At 32.5% G+C, this 25,954-nt stretch overlaps 1 protein-coding gene across 1 annotated transcript in view; it reads left to right on the top strand.

Annotated features, from left to right (window-relative positions):
• The window catches only part of LOC126885099 (facilitated trehalose transporter Tret1-like), a 160,874-nt gene that overhangs the window by 119,425 nt on the left and 15,495 nt on the right, over positions 1-25,954 (top strand). Inside the window, exon 3 of the mRNA XM_050651527.1 lies at positions 6,024-6,851. Within this exon, the coding sequence (XP_050507484.1) occupies positions 6,024-6,851 (828 nt within the window). The remainder of the gene's footprint in view (positions 1-6,023; positions 6,852-25,954) is intronic.

The following is a 25,954-nucleotide window of genomic DNA, read 5'->3' as shown; positions in this document are numbered from 1 at the left end:
GGTCGAATATTTCGCGAACTAAACATCGGATCGAAAAATTGAAAAATACGTGTTCAATCATTTTCAAAAATCTATCCAATGACAACAAACACCAACCCCCAGTACACCCCATGGAAGTGGGGTGGAGGGTAACTTTAAAATATCAAATAGAAACCCCTAGTTTTTCTTGCAGATTTGGATTCGTTGCGTAAAAGTAAGCAACTTTTATTCAAGACATTTTTTCTAACTGTGGCTAGATGTCGCTATAATTGAGAAAAACGATTTATCCTGATACCATAGGTAAATTATAGAAACGGTCTAATATCTCGAGAAATACACTTCCAAATGAGAAACCAAAAAAAAGGTTTTTAATACTTTTCGAAAACCTATCGAATAACACTAAACATGACCCTCCAACCCACCCCCTGGAGGTGGGGTGGGGGTAACTTTAAAATCTTAAATAGCAACCCCCACTTTTTATTACAGATTCGGATTCGTCATGAAAAATTAAGCAGCATTTATTCGAAACATTTTTTAGAATTGTTGATAGATGGCGCTTTAATTGGAGGAATACGATTTACTAGCGCCATCTATCAGCAATTTAAAAAAATGTTTCGAATAAATGTTGCTTAATTTTTCATGACGAATTCAAATCTGCAATAAAAAGTGGGGGTTGCTATTTAAAATTTTAAATTTACCCCCCACCCCGTCTCCAGGGGGTGGGTTGGAAGGTCATTTTTGGTGTTTATCGATAGGTTTTCGAAAAATATTTAAAACCTGTTTTTTGGTTTCTCATTTGGAAGTGTATTTCTCGAGATATTAGACCGTTTCTATAATTTACCTATGGTATCAGGATAAATGGTTCTTCTCAATTATAGCGCCATCTATCCACAGTTCGAAAAAATGTCTTGAATAAAAGTTGCTTACTTTTACGTAACGAATCCAAATCTACAAGAAAAACTAGGGGTTTCCATTTGAGATTTTAAAGTTACCCCCACCCCACCTCCAGGGGGTGTACTGGGGGTCGGTGTTTGGTGTCATTGGATAGATTTTTGAAAATGATTGAAAATGTATTTTTCAGTTTTTCGATCCGATGTTTAGTTCGCGAAATATTCGACCGTTCCACTACTTTTGGGACACCCTATATATAGGGCCGCTTTAAGTCTCACATACGTTGCAACATAATTTTCGATTCTAATCAATGCAATCCACGTGGTAATCCATTGTGGCAAGCTCAAAATTGACCTAAGGCTCAATAGTGCAACGCGTATATTTCGTAAGCTGAGCTTAAAGTACGTCTTAAGCTTAAGATCTGTTGGTGCAACCAGGCATTAATAATTCATGTGTCTGTTGTTTAGAAATTCAGAATACAGACAAAAGAACATTAAAATCGTGTTTTTATCCGCGCTGGATCCAGCTAGATTTAGGCCAATCTTGCAAAAATCCAGCTGGACTGAAAATGCCGCTGGATTGCAATCGCTAATAAAGTTTATTGCTCATATTGTGGCAAAACCGTAAGTACATAAGTATTATTTTTTATTTTATTTGAAAAATTTACACGGTGTGGTACAAACAAAGATTTTAAAATTGGAGATTATGTTTAAGAAAAGTACCGACACAAGCCTAGTTCGCAATAAATCGATGTATTTTTTCTTTTTTCAAGCATTTTTTAAACTCCTTGCGATAAAAAATAGGATACCTATTTAAAATTCAAATCATTCAATAGTCTATGAAAGGTCGCTAACATTTTTTTTCTAGCATTAGCATAGTTTGCTTTAATTTTGCTAAAAACAAAATCATATTATATAGGTCTGGATCCCGCGTATGAAAAAAAAGTTGATTAATAGCAAGCTGAAAATTTGTTAATAGCTTAAGGGTGTCTAGTCGGACAAACTTTGATATATGGGACCACTGGAACAGGGGAAGTTTTAATTGTGGAACAGGTTAAAAATTTGGAACGGTCAGACCACGAAAACGGCACATGTATTTTGTCCGACAGAACAGACTTAAACTCTCCGAACAGAGATTAAACTCTCATGCAAAAATCAGACTGCTATTTATCACCAAATGGGCGTTTTAACGAGTGGAACATGTAGAATATGTCAAATGACAGGAATGATGACAGGTGATAAATAGCAGTCTGATTTTTGCATGAGAGTTTAATCTCTGTTCCGAGAGTTTAAGTCTATTCTGTCGGACAAAATAAATGTGCCGTTTTAGTGGTCTGACCGTTCCAAATTTTTAACCTGCTCCACAATTAAAACTGCCCCTGTTCCAGTGTTCCCATATATCAAAGTTTATCCGACTAGACACCCTTAAGCTATTAACAAATTTCCAGCTTGTTATTATTCAACTTTTTTTTCATACGCGGGATCCAGACCTAATATATTGGACTTAATTAATTAAGTGTTTTAATTTATGCTCACAGTATTTTTCTTTAAATGTAAACAGAAAAAACCAAGAGCCTCTTATAAATATTTGGTGGTTCTTCCTTTTGGCACAGTCATTTTTTGACATTTTCAAGATTACTACACCGATTTTTATTTGATTTAATTTAAATATTTTAATTGTTATGCAAAAACGGTTCATTTTTATTTTATTTCTACAATCTTAGATTTTAAAAATGGGTACAACTATAGAATATTTATATTCTTTTTTAGATTTCATCTGAAAAAAAAAATCAATAAATCAGCATGTCAGAACCGCGAAACATTTAGCTAAAAAGTAAAAACCACATCCGGTGAAAAATATCAACCTTCAGTTTCCAAGTGCTTTCAGTCAAGTTTCAAAAAACAAACCGAACAAGAAACTTTTAACGAAGACTTGTGTCGTGCATTAGTATCTTCTAATATACCGCTTTCAAAATTATCTAATGAAAACTTAGTTCTTTTTTAAAAAAATATTGCAAACAAAACATTTCCAGTGAACGAACTCTAAAGAGAAATAATGTCAATTTATTATACTCCTCAGTTATCCACAATATAAAAGCCGAAATAGGTAATAATTACTTTTACATATGTGGATGAAGAGACCACTGACTCGTCAGGAAGATACATTGTGCACTTACTGATTGGTGTAGTTAGCGATGAAACCTTTCCAAAATCGTATTTAATTTCCTCTAAGCAAGTGGAAAAAACCAACGCATAACAATATAACGGTTTACACAAGAAGCATTAGCAAAATTTTTTCCTCCTGCTGCTGTGCCTAATGATAAATTATTGCTTATTTTATCTGATGCCGCACCATATATGGTGAAAGCAGGACAAAATTTAAAAATATTTTATCCAAACTTAATACATGTCACTGTTTAGCGCATGGAATAAACAGAGTTGCGGAAGAAGTAAGAAAAAAATTTCCACTAGTTACTAGTTAACAGTTTAATAGCGAGCGTTAAAAAGGTATTCCTGAAATCACCTGTAAGAATACAATGTTACAGAGATATGCTTCCTGCTGTTCCACTGCAACCGCAACCCATTTTAGCACGTTGGGAAACATGGTTGGAAGCAGCTAATTTCTAAGCTGATCATTATGTTGATTTAAAAGAAATAATTAAACTTTTAACGGATGATAGTTGCCAATCTTTATTTGAAGCTAAGCAAGCCTTCCAAAATAACATCATCCAACAGCAACTGTCATTCATAAAATTAAATTATAGTTTTGTCCAGAAAACTATAACTCAATTAGAATCCTCCAAATTATCATTGTTAGAGAGTACAGTTTTAATAAAAAAATTTGAGTCATTGTGTCAAAACATTAAAGGTGGGTACTATTGGAAAGGAAATTTTTCAAAAATTTAAAGTAACCATGTAAAAAAATAGTGGTTACCAGGTTCTTTCTGAAGTGGTTCAAGTACTAGCTGGGACATTTTCCGAACCACTTAATTTAGAACCATCTATTATAGTAAATTTAAAAATGCCCCAGTTACATCAGTTGATGTCGAAAGAAGTTTTTCTATTTAAAAATATATGTATTCAGATAGAAGCCATAAGTTTTTATTAGAAAATTTTGAACATCATTTGATAATCTATTGTTACCACAATTCAAAATAATATTTATATGTTAAAATAATTGTATATGTTATGTATTTATAATATTGTAAGTATTTTTGTAAATAGATTAAATATTCTAGATAAATATGCATATTTTGCATAAAATACTGCATAATTTTGCATAAAATACTGCATATTTATGAGCATATTTCATACTTTTTTATATGCATATTTGCCTAAGTCTAATTATCAAGTATTTGTTAACCATATCTAAAATAGTATTAATTTTTTGAATGGCTATATCAAAATTTTCATCACTGAAACAGATTAGAGTATCATCGGCAAAAAGGTTAATAAACTCACAATTTACAAAAATATCGATATCGTTAATGTACAGAATAAATAAAAGAGGGTCTAATACACTGCCTTGAGGAATACCTGTATTTCTATTTATTTCAGATGATAATTGGTCTTTAAAACGTACTTTCTGTTTGCTATGTTCTAAATAATTTTACCAATTTAATAATTACCATACTGTTTAAGTTTTGATATCAACATTGTCCTGTCGATGGTCTCAAAAGCTCGTTTTAAATCTAGAAATACACCGACTACGTACTTATTTCTATCTAAAGAGAAAAGCCATGGTAAACGCGGTCCTGGCAGAAGAAAATTATTATTGCTGAAAAATCTAAGATAATGGTACGGATGATCGACTGCCTACATCATTAGTCAGACGTCTTCTTCCCAGACGCATAAACCGTCAGACCCATAAACATTCTTCTCGTTTTTTGTTAATTAACTTGATTAAAAACTTTTTTTAGATGCTCTGTACAAACTATTATGTTAATATTTATATTACTGAATACAGAATTGGATAAACTTTCAAATAAGCTAACACACGACTCGTAGTCTCATTTAAAAAAATCATCGATTACGTCATCACGCCCATATAGACGACGTCACTCTTATTATATATACGCCAAAATATCATAATCTAAAAATAAAATCTACCTGTTTCGGGATTTTGATACCTGTATACTAATATAATGATTATTTAATTTAAAATTAAGGTGTAGGTTCATTATTCGGGATGAATACTAAACTTATCTTGGTTAAGTTAGTTTGGTTAGTTTTTAGATGTTCGTCTTTTATTCGGTTGTCGAGTTCACTATCACTATCATCTTACCTTACGTTTTATGTATGTTCAATTTTAGATGGATTGATGATCTGAAAACCAGCAAACAAATATAAAATATGAAAATTGAATGAACATTATCCTTTACTGCAATTTCTTGTAATCTTAAAATTAATTAACTATTATAAATGGGAAATAAGCCACAATTTAACCAAAACAATGATTTTATTAACGTTTCGACGCCCACATCAGACGTCGTTGTCAAAATACTAAATATTAATAAATTTAACAAAAATATTATTATTTATTAAAAAATTCTTCTAATAATTTAGTTTAATCTGACTAATTTATATCGGCAATTCAGACATTATGTACATTATACATTTTAAAGCAGAAGACTTTAAGATATTGCCAATGTTTATGAGTTGCGTTCCTGGGACGACTTTATTGAAAGATAGTTCATTCGATTACATAAAATCAATTTTAACTCAAGAATATCCGTCACAGAAAAATCATAGCATAAATCATGACGGATATACTTGAGTTAAAGTTGATTTTATGTAATCGAATGAACTATCTTTCAATAAAGTAGTCCCAGGAATGTAACTCATAAATATTGGCAATATCATTTTAAAGTCTTCTACTTTAAATGTATAATGTACGTCTGAATTACCGATATAAATGAGTCAGAATAAATTATTAGAAGAATTTTTTACTAAGCAAAAACATTTTTATTTAATTTATTAATACTTGGTATTTTGACTACGACGTCGCATGTGGACGTTTAAACGTTAATAAAATAATCTGTTTAGTTAAATTGTGGCTTATTTCCCATTTAGAACAGTTAATTACAAAAACGCCGCAAAGAAATAGCTTCAGAACAACTTTAAAATTAATAATATGATTTTTTCTTTTTACAGGATGTCTCCTTATGGCACTGACTGCACTTTCCCAATTGTCCATGTTTGAAATTCTCAACCATAGAGATGACAATTTGACAATGCAGATGAAAAGTTGGTTGTTAGTGATATTAATAATTGGAAATATTATAGGGCCTGTTATTTTTTCCTTGTTGGCAGAAATAGTAGGAAGAAAACATGCTCTGACTGCATTGTGTATATCATTTTTGTTATCATTTTTTATGTGTGAGATAAGGATACACTCTGCAGTCTTATTTATTTCTAAATTTATCGCTGGTTTATCGAGTGGTGGAGCTTATGTTGTTGTACCTATATACATTGGAGAAGTAGCAGAAAAGAGATCACGAGGCACACTAATCGCACTTATTATGTATCCATCCATTGCAACAGCTGATTTCTTTGTTATTGGCCTTTTAGAACGATTAGGTGGACATGACTTATCATCTATACTAAATTATATCTCGGCATCGTTAGCAATTATGGCGACAATTTTATCAGTCACCCTAGTAGAAGAAAGTCCATTTTATTATTTAAAGAGAGGACGTGAGCTTGCTGCCAAATCAAGTTTAGTAAAATTAAGAAGTAATGACTCAAATCATCAAATGGAGTTTAATGAAATTCAAAATCAAGTTCATCCTAATATGTCACATACTGACGTAGGAGTCAAATTTCGTATTTTTGTAAAATATAGTTGGCTTAAACCCTTATTATTGATGACTGGAATCCTTTGTTTAACACCATTGTCTGGGATAAGTTCCTTTAGTTTTTTTATGTCGTATGTTTCTCAATCTGGTGAATGGGACGAGAGTCTAATACAGATTTTGTACAGTAAGTATATGTTACATTATTAATTTTATTCAGAATCTCATTAAGATATTTATTATGCATGAGGCAAATTACTTTATTGACTATCTTTTAATTTGACTTTAAAACCTAGTTTTAAAACCAGTAAATGAGAACGAAGAACTGTTTTTATTTTATATAATTATCAGTTCTTAGGTTGTTTACTTCTAAATTTGCTCTCGTACAATAGTTTGTCTTTGGTTATCATTTTTTTTTTGAAAAAATAGATTGAAATTGCCTAGTGGTAAAGAAGATTACGAAAAAAAGTGGAATTCCCTTCACACTGCAAAACTTTTACTTCGGTAAATTAAGAGAAGAACGAGAAGTAAAGTTTTCTTATCCATATATTGGTGGAAACGTTTCGTTTTATGTTTATAAAACATGAAGAGTCCATATAATATGTGAAGTGCCTAATTACCCTAGGCTGTGGGTGAAAAAACGTGTTAAATAATTAAGGAATTTGTGAAACCTATCAGGTGTTGTAAAGGACGATGCCAGGAATAACTTATACTAAAATGATACCCAAAATTTTGAGCGTTTTTTTATTTATGACGTTTTACTATTTTTAAAATTTTTTAATTTTGCAGCATAGGTTATCCATTTTAAAGAAAAACGTTTAAATAGAAAGTTGTAGAAAATTAAAAAACCTACCATTTGAGCTATGGCAAGTTTAATTTTTATTATTTCAAAACAGCCTGCAAAAGTCCAAAATGGTCGTTTTTTGCAATTGCATTAGTTATTGTAAAAATAACATTTTTATTATTATATTTCTATTATATTTTGTTTAGGCTTTTAAATAAAGATCTTTCAATTCATAAAGAAAAATACATAAAGAAAATTGTAAAACCCCATTGGTGAACTCGTTGCTTAGATCTTATAAATTGTTTATCCCGAGAGGTCAAATGTCGAAGGCTATAACTTTTTGAAAAAAAAAATCTTACAGAGTTAATAGGTACTTGATTCACTCTCCTTAAAACACAAACATATTAGCGTTTGTGGTTTTTTTCAGCCACAGCGTCAGTATCGACACAGCAGGCGAACTATTGAGTCACACCCCAGCCGGCGTCGGGATAGACGCGGTACGTCAACAACACACCCTTTTGAGATATAAACAAAACACGTCTTTTTATCAACACAAATAAATATATTACTGTTCATTGTTTACACTTATTTTTAATTGATAAGTCAAATGATCAAGCACAAGCTAACACACACCGTCGTAACCGCAGCAACTCAAGAGGAAGACCATATCCTAGAGATAGAAGCTACAGTAGGAAGCGTAATAGTGACATTTGTTGGTATCACTACCGTTTTGGTGACCAGGCTCAAAAGTGTTCTCCTCCGTGCAAGCATCAGGGAAACATCGCGGGCAGTTGGTAAGTGTGGCATCCGATCTAAGCCCAAAGTCTCGCCGCCTTTTTGTAACAGACTATGCAACTAAAAAACAATTTTCAATCGACACTGGTGCCGATCTGTGCGTTTTTTCGCGAAAATATGTACGGAAGCGACATACGGTTATGTGAACTTGACTTTAAACATCGGACTACGGCGTGATTTTACGTGGCGATTCGTAGTGGCGGACATTTCAAAGCCTATTATCGGAGCTGATTTTCTTTCCCATTTCGCTCTCCTAGTGGACATTGCTAACCAGTGCTTAATAGACAACCCTTCGAACTAAGGGACTCGTTAAAGAGTGTTTCGATAGTAGCGTAAAGACTATCGCGGAAGTGTCGCGTTACCATGAACTGTTGCTACGATTTCCGGAAATCAAGCGACCCGCCGGTATCGTGAAAGACATTCAGCATCAAACCAAGCACCACATCGATACAACACCAGGTCCACCCGTTTTTTCTAAGCCGCGACGATTAGCACCTGACAAACTGCAATGGGCTAAAAAAGAGTTTGAAAATCTTCTACGACTAGGCATCATAAGACCATCAAAAATAACTGGTCTACTCCACTGCATATGGTGCCGAAGAAAGGTGAGAAATGGAGACCCTGCGGAGATTATCGACGTCTAAACCAAAGAACAGTTCCAGATCGATATCCAATTCCTCACATCGAAGAGTGTTATAGCGATACGCTTTAATTACTATTTTTGCTAAAATTTTTAATAACTTTTCTCAAAACAAAATAATATTTAATATACAAACCCTATGCTAACAAGGGCCATTAAGGGAATGTATCCCTAAGCAGATTGTATAAAATTAATGCTTTTTTCAAGGAAACACTAAAAGATTCTACGCCAGATTGCCACGCTCTTTATGTCAACTTCTTAAAATACAGAAAGGCTCTCAACTTTTAAAACCCCAGATGTAGTAATGTATTGCCTTTTCTAGCCATATTGTAGAAACACAAACATATTAGCGTTTGTGGTTTTTTTCAGTCACAGCGTCAGTATCGACACAGCAGGCGAACGATTGAGTCACGTCCCAGCGGGCGTCGGGATAGACGCGGAACGTCAACAACACACCCTTTTGAGATATAAGCAAAACACGTATTTTTATCGACACAAATAAATATATTATTGTTCATTGTTTACACTTATTTTTAATTGATTCCGTAATTTACCATCGGAACACATAGATAACATGTCAAATAAGAAAAGTGATATTGTGGGCGTGAAAAAAAGTTATAATGTTTAAAAGTGTATAAAAGTTTATAAATTTAAAAAAGTTAGAATGAGTTTTCTCCAAAACCTGCATCATTCTTTGGTTATTTTACGTTGAAATATTCACTTTGAAATTTGACGGATATAAACCTATTTTCCTTTAGGGACAACTTTACGTCTACTGTGTCTACAGAGTTCGTATGTACACAATTTTTTTAACCCGCGAGCAGTCGCGCCGTTAGAAAAAATCTAACATTTTATCCTTTTTCTCGATAACTTGATGAAAAAATTTGCAACATAACTTTCCACTCGTAAGTGCCTCGAGGAAGGGTGTAGTAATGCGTATGTTTTTCTTCTTCTTCTTCTTCTTCTTCTTTTTGTGAAATTTATGGCTTTGGGGAGAGCCAATTAGCTTTAATAATTGTTAGAAATAATATTTCTAACATAGCAAGTAAATAAAAATACTATAAAATAAAAAATTGTTGTAAATTCGTATTTAAATTGGAATTGTGAGATAAAATCTAACACGCGACTGTTCACGTTACAGAAGTGAGCGCGACTGCTCCCGGGTTAAGTCTTTAATGAGCCACATTTTTCATAAGAGTGTTTTTTTTTTCGATAAATTACGCACTTTTTGAGTTATTTGAAAAAAACCGCCTAAAAACGTGTTGTTTCTTTGTTGAAAAAGGAACGTATTTCCTCGCAAATAACTGAAAAAGTATTAGCTTAGTCAAAAAATGCTATAGAACAAAAGTTGCTTAGAATTAGTCAGTTTATCCATTTTCGGACTTACTTTGAACTTATGTTTTTTCACCCCCCCCCCCTAAGGGGTATACGTATATTCCACCTGATTAATGTTAACGTCATCATTGGCAAGGGCTTGAAACCGAGCCTCGCTGTTTACTACCAAATACTCTGTGTTTGTTAGACTCACTTGCAGTCCCCACATTTGACCTTTTTATCACAAATTCTAGATCGAAAGCATCCTGAGCTATCACGACCTGATCATCTGCAAAACTAAAAGAGAGGAAGGTGTCGTCATTATCTGGAACACCCATTCCGCCCCATCTCTTTTTCAGCTTCTAAGGGCTGTCTCAACATACAAATTAAACAAAAGAGGAGACATACTACAACCCTGTCTAAGGCCTTTTGTGACATTAATGGAATGCGACAATATCTATCCCTTTCTAACCTGTACCGTATTATCCCTGTACATTTCTATGATAAGCTGCGAAAGGTGGTTGTCAATATTCAGGTCTTTCCAAGCTTCCCACAGCTTTGTTCTAGGAACCGTGCCGTATGCCTTTTCTAAGTCAACAAAGGCTAAGTGTAATTCTTTTCCTACGGATACAAACTTTTCTGCCAGTTGTTGCAAAACAAAAAGGTTATCTGTACAAGATCTGTTTGGAATCCACTCTGACCTTCTATTTCGTGACCTATTCTGTCCAATTTTATTGTTTAATATTTTGAAAAACAGACGGCACATAGTACTGTTTAGCTCATAATTGTGTTATTCAAGTCATGCTGTAGTCGCATCTCGAACAAGTCTTTGATACTGCCTTGTTTAAGGAGGTTTAGTTTGTATCGTATATTGTCTTCTTTACTCACAGGCGAGTTGTTCTGTTGCATACCTCTTTCTTCCAGTTTTCTGAATGGGTAGATCAATTTCGATACAAGAAGATATTGGTCGGATCCACAGTTAGCCCAAAGTTTCACTCTACAATCTTGTCAAGATCAAGATTTAAGATTGTCAAGATCAAGATTCAAGATTTGCCATGAATCTGTTGCTATATTTCTTCCGTCCATGGCTACTTATCTCTTTTTCCCAAGACTTCTTTGGTCTTCCTTCTTCCTTCTTAAAATAAAATTCCTGTAGCTGGCTGTATACCATAAATAAAAAAAATACAGGATCTTTTGTAAAAGGTATATTTAAAAGACCCCAATAAGGGTTACATCACAAACCAACACGTTTTCGGAATAACAAGTAATCCATCATCAGTGTTAAGCCCTAAAATGATCTAATTAATAAAAGACAATGTTGTAAAAGTTGACTAAGGTTAAGAATAGACAGAGGCCATACTTACAATAGCATGCATGCGTGAGCCACCAAAAAGTTATGGGTAAAAACCCTTTAAAAGTTGCAAGATCTTAAATGATATTACATATTATGAATAAAATCTATGGATTTTACAAATATTCCTGGATATTGGACACAGATATAACACAGGACTCTAACCCACGTGGATATGATATGAAAGGGATGAACCTCACATATTGAAAATTTAGTGTCAACTGAACTAAAAGGTAAAGGAACTTTAGAAGTATGTCAGAGACAGACTGTCAATGTGACTATATAAACTGTTTTGTTACTTCAGCCAATGAATTTAAAGTTTATGTTGATATTGAAAATAAAACATTATCAAATATCCATATATTGGTGTTAGAAATATTCGAACCTAAATGTAAAAAATTGTGAAATATGTGATGATTAAATATATATGAATATGACAAATGATAAATAGGTACTAGGAGTTATACAGTCAGCAATACATTAGGGTATTACAGATGTGAAAATAGACTTAGAATTATTAAAAAGGCCTTTTACAACCGTAACACGTCTAGGATACAATTTACAAAAGATACATATATCAGTAATGTCTAGTACTTACATGATTAAATTTTGTACAACATATGGATACAAGATAAATTCCCGATTAGTTTTCTGTAATCAAAGTTCTTTCCCAGTAACGTTTGCAAGCTGTTCGGAATGCCATATAAACGTCTTTTAATAGTATATTTAGGACAATCGATTAAGAAATAATCTACACTGTCTACTATGTTACAAACGGAATACTTTGGAGCTCCGCTGTTTGTGAATAGGTGTGCGTGTGTATATCTACTATGCCCCAGTCTCAAACGTGTTAAGATTATTTGAGATTTTCTGCTTGTTGCTGTCGGTAGCCACGGAGAAATGTCACTTTTAATCAGTTTTAGTTTCGAAATAGAATTTTGCCGCTCCCGGTTCCACGCACTTAATACTTTATTTTTGATAAAGGCTTTTAAATCACTCGCCGCACTCCGATATTCGACCTCCGATTCGTCACTACCAATAGCATCGCGAGCACTTACATCTGCCAATTCACTGCCTTCGATACCAATTTGTGAAGGTATCCACAAGAAGTTTACTGTTCTGGGATTTTCTTGAGCTTTCCGAAGTTCCAATTTTATCATCTTCTCTATGGGATGTTTCGGGAAGTATATTTCCGGTATTATAGAAATTTTTCATAGCTTACATTGCGGAGAGGCAACCGGCAAGAATGACACTGTAGGAGATGTTTTTTCTGTTAACATATTGTAGGACTTTAAATAAAGCCAAAAGTTCTGATGAATATATGGTGGAATAAGTGGCAAGATCAAAATTTTAAGGGACCGTCTGATGTGATAATACATAGCTGCAACAACTCTCTGTTCGGTTTTTGATGCATCGGTAAATATTTTAAACCACTCTTTATTATACTGCTGGTTCAAGATAAAGTTAAGCTTTGCTTTAAACATTGATTGATTTGTTTGGTCTTTAATATTTAAGCTTAAAGATACATTAATTTTCGGTTCTACAATAGTCCACGGGGGTCAGTTGTCAGACTTTTTAAGAAAAACTTTTGTGAATTGTATATTTAGTTCAGAACAGTACATTCGAATTCTTTCATAGTAAGGTTTAGGTATCCGAGGGAGGTCTATTGTCAAAGTAGTTCATGTATTTATAGTTGAAACTATGTATTGTCGTACATGTTTATTTGGATCTGAGGCAATAGAAGTTGAATGAGATAGTGTTAAATACATTCGTCGGTATGGTAAAGGCTGCTCACCGGCTTCACTCATTAAACTTTCAATGGGAGTTGTCCGGAATGTTCCAAGAGCAATTCTAACGCCAAGATTATGCACAGTGTCGAGCTTTTTAAGTGTTATTGGTGAGGCTGAAGCATATGCGACTGACCCGTAATATATTTTAGATCTTATTAAAGTTTGATATAATCTCAATAAAGTTGTTTGATCTGATCCCCAATTTCTATTAGCCAGTGTTTTCAATAGGTTTAGTCTTTTATGAAATTCGGATAGAGTCTGTTTTATACGATCTTGCCACGGTAGTTTTTGATCAAACCACATGCAGAGAAATTTTGCGGATGGTTTAAATACCACTCAGGAATTATAAATCTTCAAAAGTTGGGTACACTTGCGGAGGTTTTTTGGTGAAGAATACTGCCGAAGTTTTTGGTACTGAAAATTCGAAACCTGTACTGGCTAACCATTCTTCTAACTGGTTTATCATTGATTGCAATGCATCTTTCATTAATTTAATGCTTTTACCTTTGATGTCTTACAACAAGATCATCTGCAAATAATCGAGCTTTTAGGGGAGTAGGTAGACTATGAATGATACTATTTATTGCTACTAGGAACAAAGTAGGACTAAGTACTTAACCTTGTGGAGTTCCATTTGCTTCAGCCTATTCCTCAGAGTACGAATTATGTAGCCTAATTCGAAATGACCTATTATACAAAAAATTTTTAATAAAATTAAGACAGTTTCCGCCTTTGACAGTTAACCTTGTGGAGTTCCATTTGCTTCAGCCTATTCCTCAGAGTACGAATTATGTAGCCTAATTCGAAATGACCTATTATACAAAAAATTTTTAATAAAATTAAGACAGTTTCCGCCTATATTCCAGGACTGTAATTTTCTGATATATAATTTTCTAATACAGGATTGTTTTGTAGCTAGCGCTTCGTGAATGTCACTTTCCAAGTCCAAGATATTATTAATTCCAGAGCGATTAGGTCGAAATCCATTTTGTTTCGATATTAAGTGATTAGATGTGTCTATCATCCACAATTAGTGTACGGTTAACCATCTTCTCCATTAACTTGCTCATTGAACATGTTAGGCAGATGGGTCTATAAGATTCAGATTCTATACTTGGTTTTTGCAATTTTAAAAAGGGCAGGATGATGGCTTTTAACCAAGCTGTCGGAAATTTGTTGTTTTGCCATATTAAATTGAAGAGATTGAGTAGGTATAGTTAAGCGGAGAGAGGAAGGTGTTTTAAAAATATTACTGGTATGTCCTCGGGTCCTGGACTAATATTTTTTAATTCCATGAAGGCACTATTTAGTTCTTCAATAGCAAAAGGCAGGTTAAGTGAAAGTAGTACAGTGGAACCACGATAAGTCGGCCTCCGATAACCCGGAAGTCCTGCTAACCCGCACCGATTTTCATCAGACAAAACAAACGTTTTCTCAGTTTGACTTGTTTTTACCATGAAATAAACAATACTGTAGACAACGTAATTTAGATGTACTGTGCATTTATGTATTTCATGTTTTTACAATTATAATGGAGTTTATCTGTAAGTATACCGTATTTTATTAATTTTTACCATATTCTCCGTCTATCCCGGATTTTCGATAACCCGGATCGGCCGCGGTCCCGATTAATCTGACTTATCGAGGTTCCATTGTACTATAATTTTTATTAGATGACATATTATTAAATGTTTTGGCTAATGAATTACTCATTTCAATAGAGCAATTGGAAATTTCATTGTTTATTTTTAATTTTCAACGGTGTATATTTTAGGCCAGATATTTTCTTTATCATTTTCCATACTTGAGCCGTTGGAGTTGAAGGATCTATTTCAGATATGTATTTAAATCAGGTCAATTTTTTGGCTTCTTTAGTCATAAGTGGGACCCTGGCTTTTGCCGATTTAAAATTTACTTTGTTTTCAGTAGTTTTGTATCTCTTATACTTGTTTAGCGCAGCTTTATTTAACCTAATTGCGGTATCACATTTTGGAGTCCACCAGGGTACGGGGTGATGGTTATTTTTGGTCTTTTTGGAACGAGAAGCTAGTGACCTACATGTTCTTCCTATATATGTAGCATCACAATCGCAACATTGTAATCTATAAACTCCACTACGATTTATGTAGTTAATAGGGTATTTAGAATTGATAAGACACTGTCTTACCAATTCTAAACCAAGTGTATTACCAATTCTAAAGACCCTATTAACTATATGAATCGTAGTGAAGACTATAGATTACAATGCTCCGATTGTAATACTACATATATAGGAAAACCTCTAGGTCACTAGCTTCTTGTTCCTTAGAACATACCAAAAGAGAGAACACTTCAACTTCCTCGCAACATCTCATACAAAATAAAGATACTCTCAACATAGCAGAAGACGTCTCATTGTTAGATAACATCCCTCAAAAAAACTTCCTAAAATTGGACCTGTATGACGACTTAGAAATTGTTAAAGAGAAGCAGAAAAATCCTAATTGTATTAATCGCCATGTTTCTTTTAATCGAGATTTCTAACCCCTACGTCGACAACTTTTTTCATAACACATATCATCTATATCCTCTAATCTTATGTGTATCATCGTACAATGACTATCATCTATGTTTTTATTTCTATACAAATTTTCCATAAGCAACATGCTACTTTATACTCTCAACACATTTTATTCACTTTTTGTCGTTCCAGATTCTTATTATTTCATTTCTACAGTACTTTAGACCTACTTCTACATTATTCTTTATATTTTATACACCATTAAATATCTCCACATCCTACCACCCTGATCCTCCACCCTGCTTCCTTATTCATTCATTCATTTTCGGGCGATTTGGGGTTGAGTCTCCTGGGTTATCAGTATCATCAAGTGTTTTATTCTCATTCTCATTCGCACATAACAACAAAATTTCTTTAGCCAAACGAAATATATCATCAATCTCCAATTTTGTCAAGTTTATCTGTACTCAACAAATTAGATCAAATTATCAGTTATCAAAACACTCACACATTAATCAATAACTTAGAATTGTACATTTATGTACACATTAAACAAATTCTGATATCCTAGACGTGTTAAGTAAAACTACTTTTTAATAATTCTAAGTCTATTTTCACATTTCTAATACCCTAATGTATTGCTGACTGCATAACTCCTAGTACCTATTTATCATTTGTCATGTTCATATAAACTTATTCATCAGATATTTCACAATTTTTTACATTTATGTTCGAATATTTCTAACACTAATTGATAATGTTTTATTTTCAACATCAACATAAACTTTAAATTCGTTGGCTGAAGTAACAAAACAGTTCAAAACATCGCATTGACAGTCTGTCTCTGACATACTTCTAAAGACCCTTCACCTTTCAGTTCAGGGGCCTGATTCTAAATCAAATTTCGACACTAAACAAGTCGCTTTCAATATGGCGACGGTTGAAATGCGATTGTGCGAGCCTTGTGGATTTTAGTTGAACTAACGAAGTGACGTCATGAAATAGCGACTATCGAAATTAATAGCGACTTTAAAAAGGGTGTTGATATTATAATTTCGACTGTCGAAATTATTTGACACGGAGATGAATGATTGGCCAAAAGCGAGGTTAGGTTTAGTTTAGATGTGTTTTGTTTATTTCTTGCAAGGAAAACTAAAGCAAAAGGTATTATAATATAGCTGGGTTTAATTGAAATTTGCTTGTTTTGAGGAATTAGATAGAATAGTATTAAATTAGAAATATAATAATTGAGAATGTCCACAACATGAATCATCAACTCAATGAAAGATGTAAGGTAATAATCTGGGAAAATTAGTAAAAAACAAGAAAAATTAATTACCAGCTATTTTATTGCTGGACATGCTGAAATCAAATCTTAAGACTTCCTATATTAGTAATATAGCTGTGCAAAGTCCACAGAAAGTGTGCTATTTTGTTTATAAACAAATTAGTGCTCCGAAATCTTTTTTTATTATTGCTCTATAACTCCGAAAATTTTAACTTTAAACCAAAACACTCACATAAAAATTGACAGTAATTCTGCACATTGATAATTTATTCCAATTTCCTTCGACGGAAATTTTCCTCGGAAAATTCGGGTTTTCCAAACAAAATCTTTAATTTTCAACTAAAATTTGAGGGAAGTAATTATTTATCAATAATTAAATAATTTGGTGACAGTGTCATAAATCTTTTTTGTTATAAGTGTCTTGAAGATATGAAAATTTGTATGTACAAAGAGGACCGGAATTAAAAGGTATCTAATGGTTCAAAGATTAAAATCCTGTTGTTTATAACTCTGTCGCAAATGCCGGTCAAATTTGACCGGTTATACCTGGAATCACTCCTCGCAATTCAATTTGTTTTTCTTCGTAAAGGACACAGAAGCCGTGCCCTTTTCAACAGCGTTAACTTAATTTAATTAAATCTAATATTTTCTGAGGGGTTCTATTTGTTTATAAGCCAAAAAATTGTTTCTTTATAACATTCCTGAGACCGCTCAAATGGTCCAATTTCAATCCTGTAAGGAACGTTGAATAGGTATAGTGCTTTTTTATACGAAAATCATAGTTATTCTGGTGTATCATAATCTTTCTGGTTATTATTTCGACCGAAATTTTTTAATTAACATTTTAATTATTGCTAAACTATTGGTTAGATTGTCGCCGGTCTCCTGATATACAGAGAGGGGCTAAATTATGGAATAAATTCATTTTCTCTAAAATGGACGATTTTAGAGAAAAATCCCGAAACAGGTCGATTTTTATTTTTAAATTAAATTTCTTGGCATATATTTCAAACTAGTGACGTCATCCATCCGAGCGTGATGACGTAATCGATTATTTTTTTTAAATAGGAATAGGGGTTCGTGTTGTAGCTCATTTACAAAGGCGTTCAATTATCTATTCAGTATTATAAACATTAATATCATTATTTATACAGGGAGGCCAAAAAAATTTTTGAATTAAATTAATTGACGCAAGAAGAAGAATGCATGTAATTTATTTAACTCAAAATACATTCTATTGCTGTCAGAAAATAGAAAAAAATGTTTATTTTGCAAATAAACATTGCTTTTAGCTTAAATTAAATGTTCAAACTGCCAATAGGTAGGAGGGAGGCTGTTTGTGATTTAATTTAAGCGAAAAGAAATGCTTATTTGTGAAATAAACCTTTTCTTCTATTTTCTGACAGCAGTACAATGTATTTTGAGTTAAATAAATTACATACATTCTTTTTGCGCCAATTAATTTAATTCAAAAATTTTTTTTGGCAACCCTGTATAAATACCTAATGATAATAATGTTTATATTACTGAATAGAGAATTGAACGCCCTTTCAAATGACCTACCACACGACCCCTATTCCCATTAACAAAATTATCGATTACGTCATCACGCTCAGATGGATGACGTCACTAGTAAGAAATATATGCCAAAAAATTGTAATTTAAAAATAAAAATCGACCTCTTTCGGGATTTTGCTCCAAAATCGTCCGTTTTAAAGAAATGAATTTATTCCATAATTTAGCCCCTCTGTATAATCTACTATAATAAATCTTTCATGTCATCAATTATTTAATTATTGATAAATAATTAGGTACTTCCCTAAAATTTTAATTGAAAATTGCAGATTTTTTGGGAAAACTCGGATTTTCTGAGTAAAATTTTTGTTGAAGGAAATCGGAAAAAAAATAACTTTGTGCAGAACTAAATTACGGTGAATTTTTATTTGAGTGTTTTTGGCTCAAAGGAAAAATTTTAGGAGTTACAGACCACTAATTGAAAAATAAAGAAGATTTAGAAGTGCTAATTTGTTTATAAATAAAATAACACACTTTCTGCGGACTTGTCATACCCCATATTACTAATAAAGTAACGCATAAATTCGTTATTTCGTAAAGTGGTTACTTTAAGGAAAATTCCCGAAACACGTCGATTTTTATTTTTAAATTACGGTTTTTTGGCATATATATCATACTAGTGAAGTCATCCATCTGGGCGTGATGACTTAATCGATGATTTTTTTAAATGAGAATAGGGGTCATATGATAACTCATTTAAAAGGGTATCCAATTCTCTATCCAAGAATATAAACATTAACATAATTATTTATACAGTGTGTTCAAAAAACATTTTTTAATTAAAATAAGTGAGACAAAAAGAAGAATATAATGTAATTATTTAATTCAAAATACATTTTACTACTGTCAGTAAACAGAAAAAAATTTTATTTGACAAATAAACATTGATTTTCGCTTAAACGAAATGTTCAAACTGCCAAGCGACAGGTGGGTGGCAGCTTTAACATTGAATTTAAGCAAAAAACAATATTTATTTCTCAAATAAACATTTTTTTCCTGTTTTCTGACAACAGTAAAACGTATTTTGAATTAAATAAATTACGTACATTCTTCTTTTTGTTTCAATTATTTTAATTAAAAAATGTTTTTTGAACACCTTGTATAAATAATTAGGTAAATGTTTATATTAGTGAATAGAGAATTGAATACCCTTTCAAATGAGCTATCACATGACCATTCTCATTTAAAAAAATCATCGATTACGTCATCGCGCCCAGATGGATGACGTCACTAGTATGATATATATGCCAAAAAATCTGAATCTAAAAATAAAAATCGACCCGTTTCAGGATTTTTCATTAATGTCGCTGGTTTACGAAATAATGAATTTATGCGTTACTTTATGGACGCACTGTATATGCAATCTTAAGATTCGATTTTAGCAATAAAATAGCTGGTAAATAATTTTTCCCAAAAATGGCATTTTTTCGATAATTTTCCCAGACTATCAACAAGTTCCAATAAACGGGAGCGCCAACCCAAATTCTGAGCAGTCTCAACATGATAAGATTAATATCCCCAGTTGTAACTAATATCGAAATGAATAAGAATCGCTATATTCTGCGGCTGTCATGGCGGTGTCGAAATGAAATTGCGACTGTCGAAATGAATTAGAATCAGGGCCCAGTTGACACTCAATTTTCAATAGGGCTTTTCATTCACAGTCATTTGTTTCGAGCTTCTGTCATGTGTCACATAATATTAATATATCTACGTCATACGTTATTGGCACATACCAATGATAGAAACCAAAGACGTATGCCGTAGATATATTAATATTATGTGACACATGACAGAAGCTCGAAACAAATGACAGTCGATGAAAAGCCCTATAGAGAGTTTTTGTTGCTACGTAACGTAACGCATCTCCGTATACGTAAAGCAACTAACGTGTCGTAGAGGATGAACGTTAAAATAGGTAGTTTTTGTGACTGCCTTAACGTAACGTAAAGCAAAGCGTAAAGTCATTTTTAAATTTCGTTGACATTAAAAAAATAAAACAATGTTCACACAATATACCTACAAATTAAAAAAAGATAAATGAATGATGAAATTGTATGGTTTTAATTGCTTCTATTTAAATATAAAAATATTATTTTTCCTTAGGTTAAAATTTTTTTTATTTTTGTTTATACCTACTTTTTAGTTGTAAATGATTGTACCTACATCAGAATTCCAGTATAATGTAAATGTTTGTTCATATTTATTTGAAAATTTTATTGAAATTAGGTCATTTGTTTATCAAGTTATTAATTGTGATGAACACTGTATTTCTTAAATTAATACAAGATTTGTTTGTTTTGCTTTATTAATAGACAACTTGAAAACAATAAAATTTTAAATCTATTATGAAGTTCCAATTTTCAATTACAAACACAGAATAATTTTATTCAAATAGACTAAACCAATAACCAATATAACCTTAAATGTTTATAAACGGGTAGTACGCTGATGAAATGTTCATTTGGTAGGTAATCGGGCAAGATCCTCGTGTGCATTCGGTGACTTTCGTCTCGATAGGGATGCGTTCTCACGTACGTATCAGAGCGCTACTTTAGGTAATACGCATCGAGATACGGGAGTTCAACCATTAATGCGCAAGCGTATATGTCAAAAAGATGCGTTACGTTTACGTATTTGTGTGCACAAAAACTCCCTATTATGTGAGGTTCATCCCTTTCATATCACATCTACGTGGGTTAGTGTACTGTGTTTCCCTGGGTAATATCCAAGAATATTTGCATCGATTTGCAATAAAATCCATCGATTTTATTCATGATATGTAGTATTATTTAAGACCTTGCAACTTTTAAAGGATTTTTACCTATAACTTTTTGGTGGCTCACGAATGCATGCTATTGTAAGTATGGCCTCTTAGGCCAGGGTAATAAGACAAAAATATACCCTGTTCGTGACACTTCAGCAGCCAGGGTACTTAAGCGTTTTTTCGACAGGTAATACCTATAGGAACAAATTGTAACTATTTCCTGCGTAGGATCTGGCGGCCATTTACAAACAATTAACTGTCAAAAAATGGCATTTTTCCTTTTTTTTCCTAATCAACCGAAAACAGTGAAACTTATGATTTTTTTAGTACAAATATCTTCGAGATTATGGAAAAAGCTTTAAGGCTATGGGTACCTACATAATTCGCAAATATTTTACGGCTATCCCTACTTTTTCTGTCTTTACACGGCAAATTACGTTTAGTAAAATTCACACTGGTATGGATACGTAAACATTACTAGAATGTCATTCTACTTGAAGATGTCATCATTAAGTTAAAGAGATGGCTTTTGAATGTTATTGGATAACTGTTATTTATATAATTGCAAATTATTAATTCAGTTAATAAATGTGATAATTTTTTCACTAACTATGTATTCAGTGATGGTAATAATTTATATGTACAACAAAAACTAATACTCAATCGAGAAAAGAAAAAAAGTGTTAAAGTGATTTTTAATAATATATTGTTACTAGGGAACGCTTACAATTTTGAACATCTTTAACAACAAAATACTTGGATCACAGAATATATTATCCTGATGTATTCTCTGCTTGGATCTTCCACAAATAATATACAATAAATAACTTTTTATTAAGTTCACGTCTTAAATCAATTATTTATAAAGTACACTATATAACAATATTATTTAATCAACAACTCAAAATATTCCCGATGCCATGTCAAACATTTAAAATTGTCACTGATTGTCAATGTCTGACTGACAATATTCTATTCGAATGAGTGCGTTTTAAGACAAAGATAGATTTGGAAAATATTACCACGGACATGGTGTCCACTTTTTTCGAACCCTGAAAAAACTAATAAATACTTTTAAAAAATTTAAACTTAGAATGAAAGACTAAATTATTACCGAGGGCCGAAAGTCCCTTAAAATAAATAAAAATTTTATTTTGAATGAGATATTTGAAATTAAAAATCACACTAAATTTTCTCTTAGTTTTTGACCCCTGTAACTTATTAATATAAACATTATAGAAGTTCTCAGGGAGTTTCGGCCCTCGGCAAAAACGTAGTCGTTCATTCTGCGTCTAAATTTTTCAAAAATACTTATTAGTTTTCTCAGGATTCGAAAAAAAATAAATCCCCATTTGAATAGTATGGCAGCCGAAAATACGTATCCATCCTCTTATAATGACGTATTACAAAGTTTGATATACTCATTTATTGTTAATATAATTCACAAAAAAGGTCGGAATTGCAAGAAAATTATTTTCGCAATAACTATTGTAAAAACTAGTGTACAGCTTTGAAATTTTTGTCAAATCATGTTTCTTTGGTGCTTAATATGTGATAAAAATTTCAAAGCGATTAATTGAATTGTTTAAATTTTATTCAAATTGTTTTTGCATTCAGAGCATTTTTTTGCAATAACATAAGTCAGGAAAAAATGACGTTAGAACCATTCCACAGGTGTCAAATGAAAGAGCGTGAGCTATATTTTCAACATTATTTGACAAGCTTATTTGACAAAAATTTCAAAGCTGTACACTAATTTTTATAACAGTTATTGCGAAAATAATTTTTTTGCAATTCCGACCTTTTTTCGCAATTATATTAACAATAAATGAGTATATCACACTTTGTAATACATCATTTTAAAACTTTTTCCATAATCTCGAAGATATTTGTACTAAAAAACCATAAGTTTCCCTGTTTTCCATTGATTTTAAAAAAAGTGAAAAATGTCATTTTTGACACTTAATTGTTTATAAATAAAAATGGCTGCCAGATCCTACGCAGGAAATAGTTACAATTTGCTCTTATATAGTCCTGTCGCCAGTGGCGGTACAACGGCCTCCTTAATTCAGATGGACTTACCCAAAATTTTTTTTTATGTTGACCCGTAGAACACGAATTTTTTGGGTAACAGTCGATCCGGATGTCGATAAGATTGTTATAGACAAAGAACTTGAGGAATCACATAACAGCGATTTTTCGCAAAACAAAACATTGTTTTGTATTTTTTGGGCCATTCTAAGCAAAAAATGTTTTTACAAGTTTTTTCGTAGGATGCATAGTTTTCGACAGAAACGCGGTTGAACTTTCAAAAAATCGAAAAATTGCAATTTTTGAACCCGAATAACTTTTGAATGAAAAATAAAATAGCAATTCTTTTGACCGCATTTGAAAGTTCAAGTCAAATTCTATCGGTTTTGATTACTTTCATTGCTAAAAATTAATTTTTTTATTGTTAAACAAAGCTATAAACACATAGTGATTCAATGATGTTTTCAATGCATTTCCCATTTGAAATCGAACGAGTAGGCGCGCATACCTACAATTTCTACGTATATTACGTACATTAAAACCCATGCATTGGCCACGGGAAACACTATGTGTTTATGGTTTTGTTTAACAAATAAAAACTTAATTTTTAGCAATGCAAATAATCAAAACCGATAGAATTTGACTTGCGCTTTCAAATGCAGCAAGCAGAATTGGTATTTTATTTTTTAATCAAAAGTTATTCGGGTCCAAAAATTGCACTTTTTCGATTTTTTGAAAGTTCAACGGCGTTTATCTCTAAAGATATGCATTCTACGAAAAAACTTGTAAGACAATTTTTTGCTGAGAATCACCCAAAAAATACAAAAAATGTTTTGTTTTGCGAAAAATCGGTGTTATGTAATTCCTCAAGTTCTTTGTTTATAACAAACTTATCGATATCCGGATCAACTGTTACCCAAAAAATTCGTGTTCTACAGGTCAAAATACATAAAAAAAAACTTGGGTAAGTCCATCTGAATTAAGGAGGCCGTTGTACCCCCTGGCGACAGGACTAATAGGTATTACCTGTCGAAAAACGCTTTATACTCCGGTCAACTTACGCTTCCGAGCTTCCGCTTTATAAACCGTCCAACTTTTTTGCAACCACATTTAGCGCTACATCCCTTTTTACAGTTGCAAAAAATTGTGCTAGGAATTTTTCCGGCGCAGGCGCAGGGGGGAGTAAAGTTTGAATTGGTCCTAATGAACTGTCGACTAATTTCCATCCCCAGTCTTTTGGATCTAGCTGATAACCAAGCCACATTTGAACTTGGTAATATACCCGAAAAAGATGTTGATGAGCAGCCGCTGAAGTTGGAGGAAGACAAGAAAACTGCACTTGTTTTTTGTTTCGAGTACTTTTAAAAAAACATGAATATCGAAACTTATCTAAGCACGTAGTTTCCTTAGGCGCTCCGTACATAGAGAGAAGAAAGCTAATTGCGTTGGAAATAACTTCTTGTGGAGTTGAATTAGTTTTTTTTTAAACTTCAGCACATTCAAGTAAATCTTGTTTTTCAAACATTTTAAAAACAGTCGTTTTACCCCTCCTCGAAAATGCAGATGTCGTATCACAGCCAGTTATTGCGTGTAAAAATAGTATATGATTTTGACATTTTGTAAGTAGATAAACTTTTCGATGAATATATTTCCGACTGGTTTTGAGCTTTTCCAGGTTTTAAAAAAAGATAGTTTTTTCGATTGGAGTTCTACCAGTGAGTAATACGAGCAAGTCTACATCACACAAAAATAGTTGTATTTGTTAAATTGAATTGCTCTATGGCTGTTTCAATTATCATTACGTCAGCATTATTATTAGCTTGTTTTACCGATATATTTTCAGCAATAAACTTATCTTTCTGCATTGAAATGAACCGAGATTTGTTGTGAGTATTTGCAAGAAGTTTCTGTTGAGTGGTAGATACTGTCATAGATTGATCAAATAAAATATTAGAAGATGAAGATGTTGCTGAAGTTCTACAACGTTGTTCTGCAGCTTTAATATTTCTCGTAAAATCATTATAGCCATCAAATACGACAGTAACTCTGGGACCAAAATGACGCCGTATCTATCAATTTACTATTTTTGTTGGGATTGAGCCGAAAAACTCAAATAATTCTTATTATTTTCGCGTTACATTAACTTTGTAAAGGTTTTTTGTTGGCACTGTAATATAATACAGCTTATACACTGCATCTCTCGGTAGACCGGAAGCTGTATAGTAGAAACATTATCATATTATTATGACGATTAGAAATCTTTCAACTTTTTGAATCGTTTTATCTCAAAAACAGTGACTCTTAGGAAAAAACAATTAAGATATTTTTTATAGATAATTATCTAACCTACATTTTTTGTTAGAACTAATTTTACGATAAAACTTACCGTTTCGCTGAAAATCGCTAAAAACCATATTTGGTGACCTTTGACCCGCGTAAATTTTTTAGCACGGGT

Source organism: Diabrotica virgifera, chromosome 5 (assembly GCF_917563875.1).
Source record: "Diabrotica virgifera virgifera chromosome 5, PGI_DIABVI_V3a".
In the NCBI taxonomy this organism is placed as follows: domain Eukaryota; kingdom Metazoa; phylum Arthropoda; class Insecta; order Coleoptera; family Chrysomelidae; genus Diabrotica; species Diabrotica virgifera.
The sequence above is the reverse complement of the archived record's forward strand: the minus strand, read 5'-3'. Positions and strand labels throughout refer to the sequence as shown.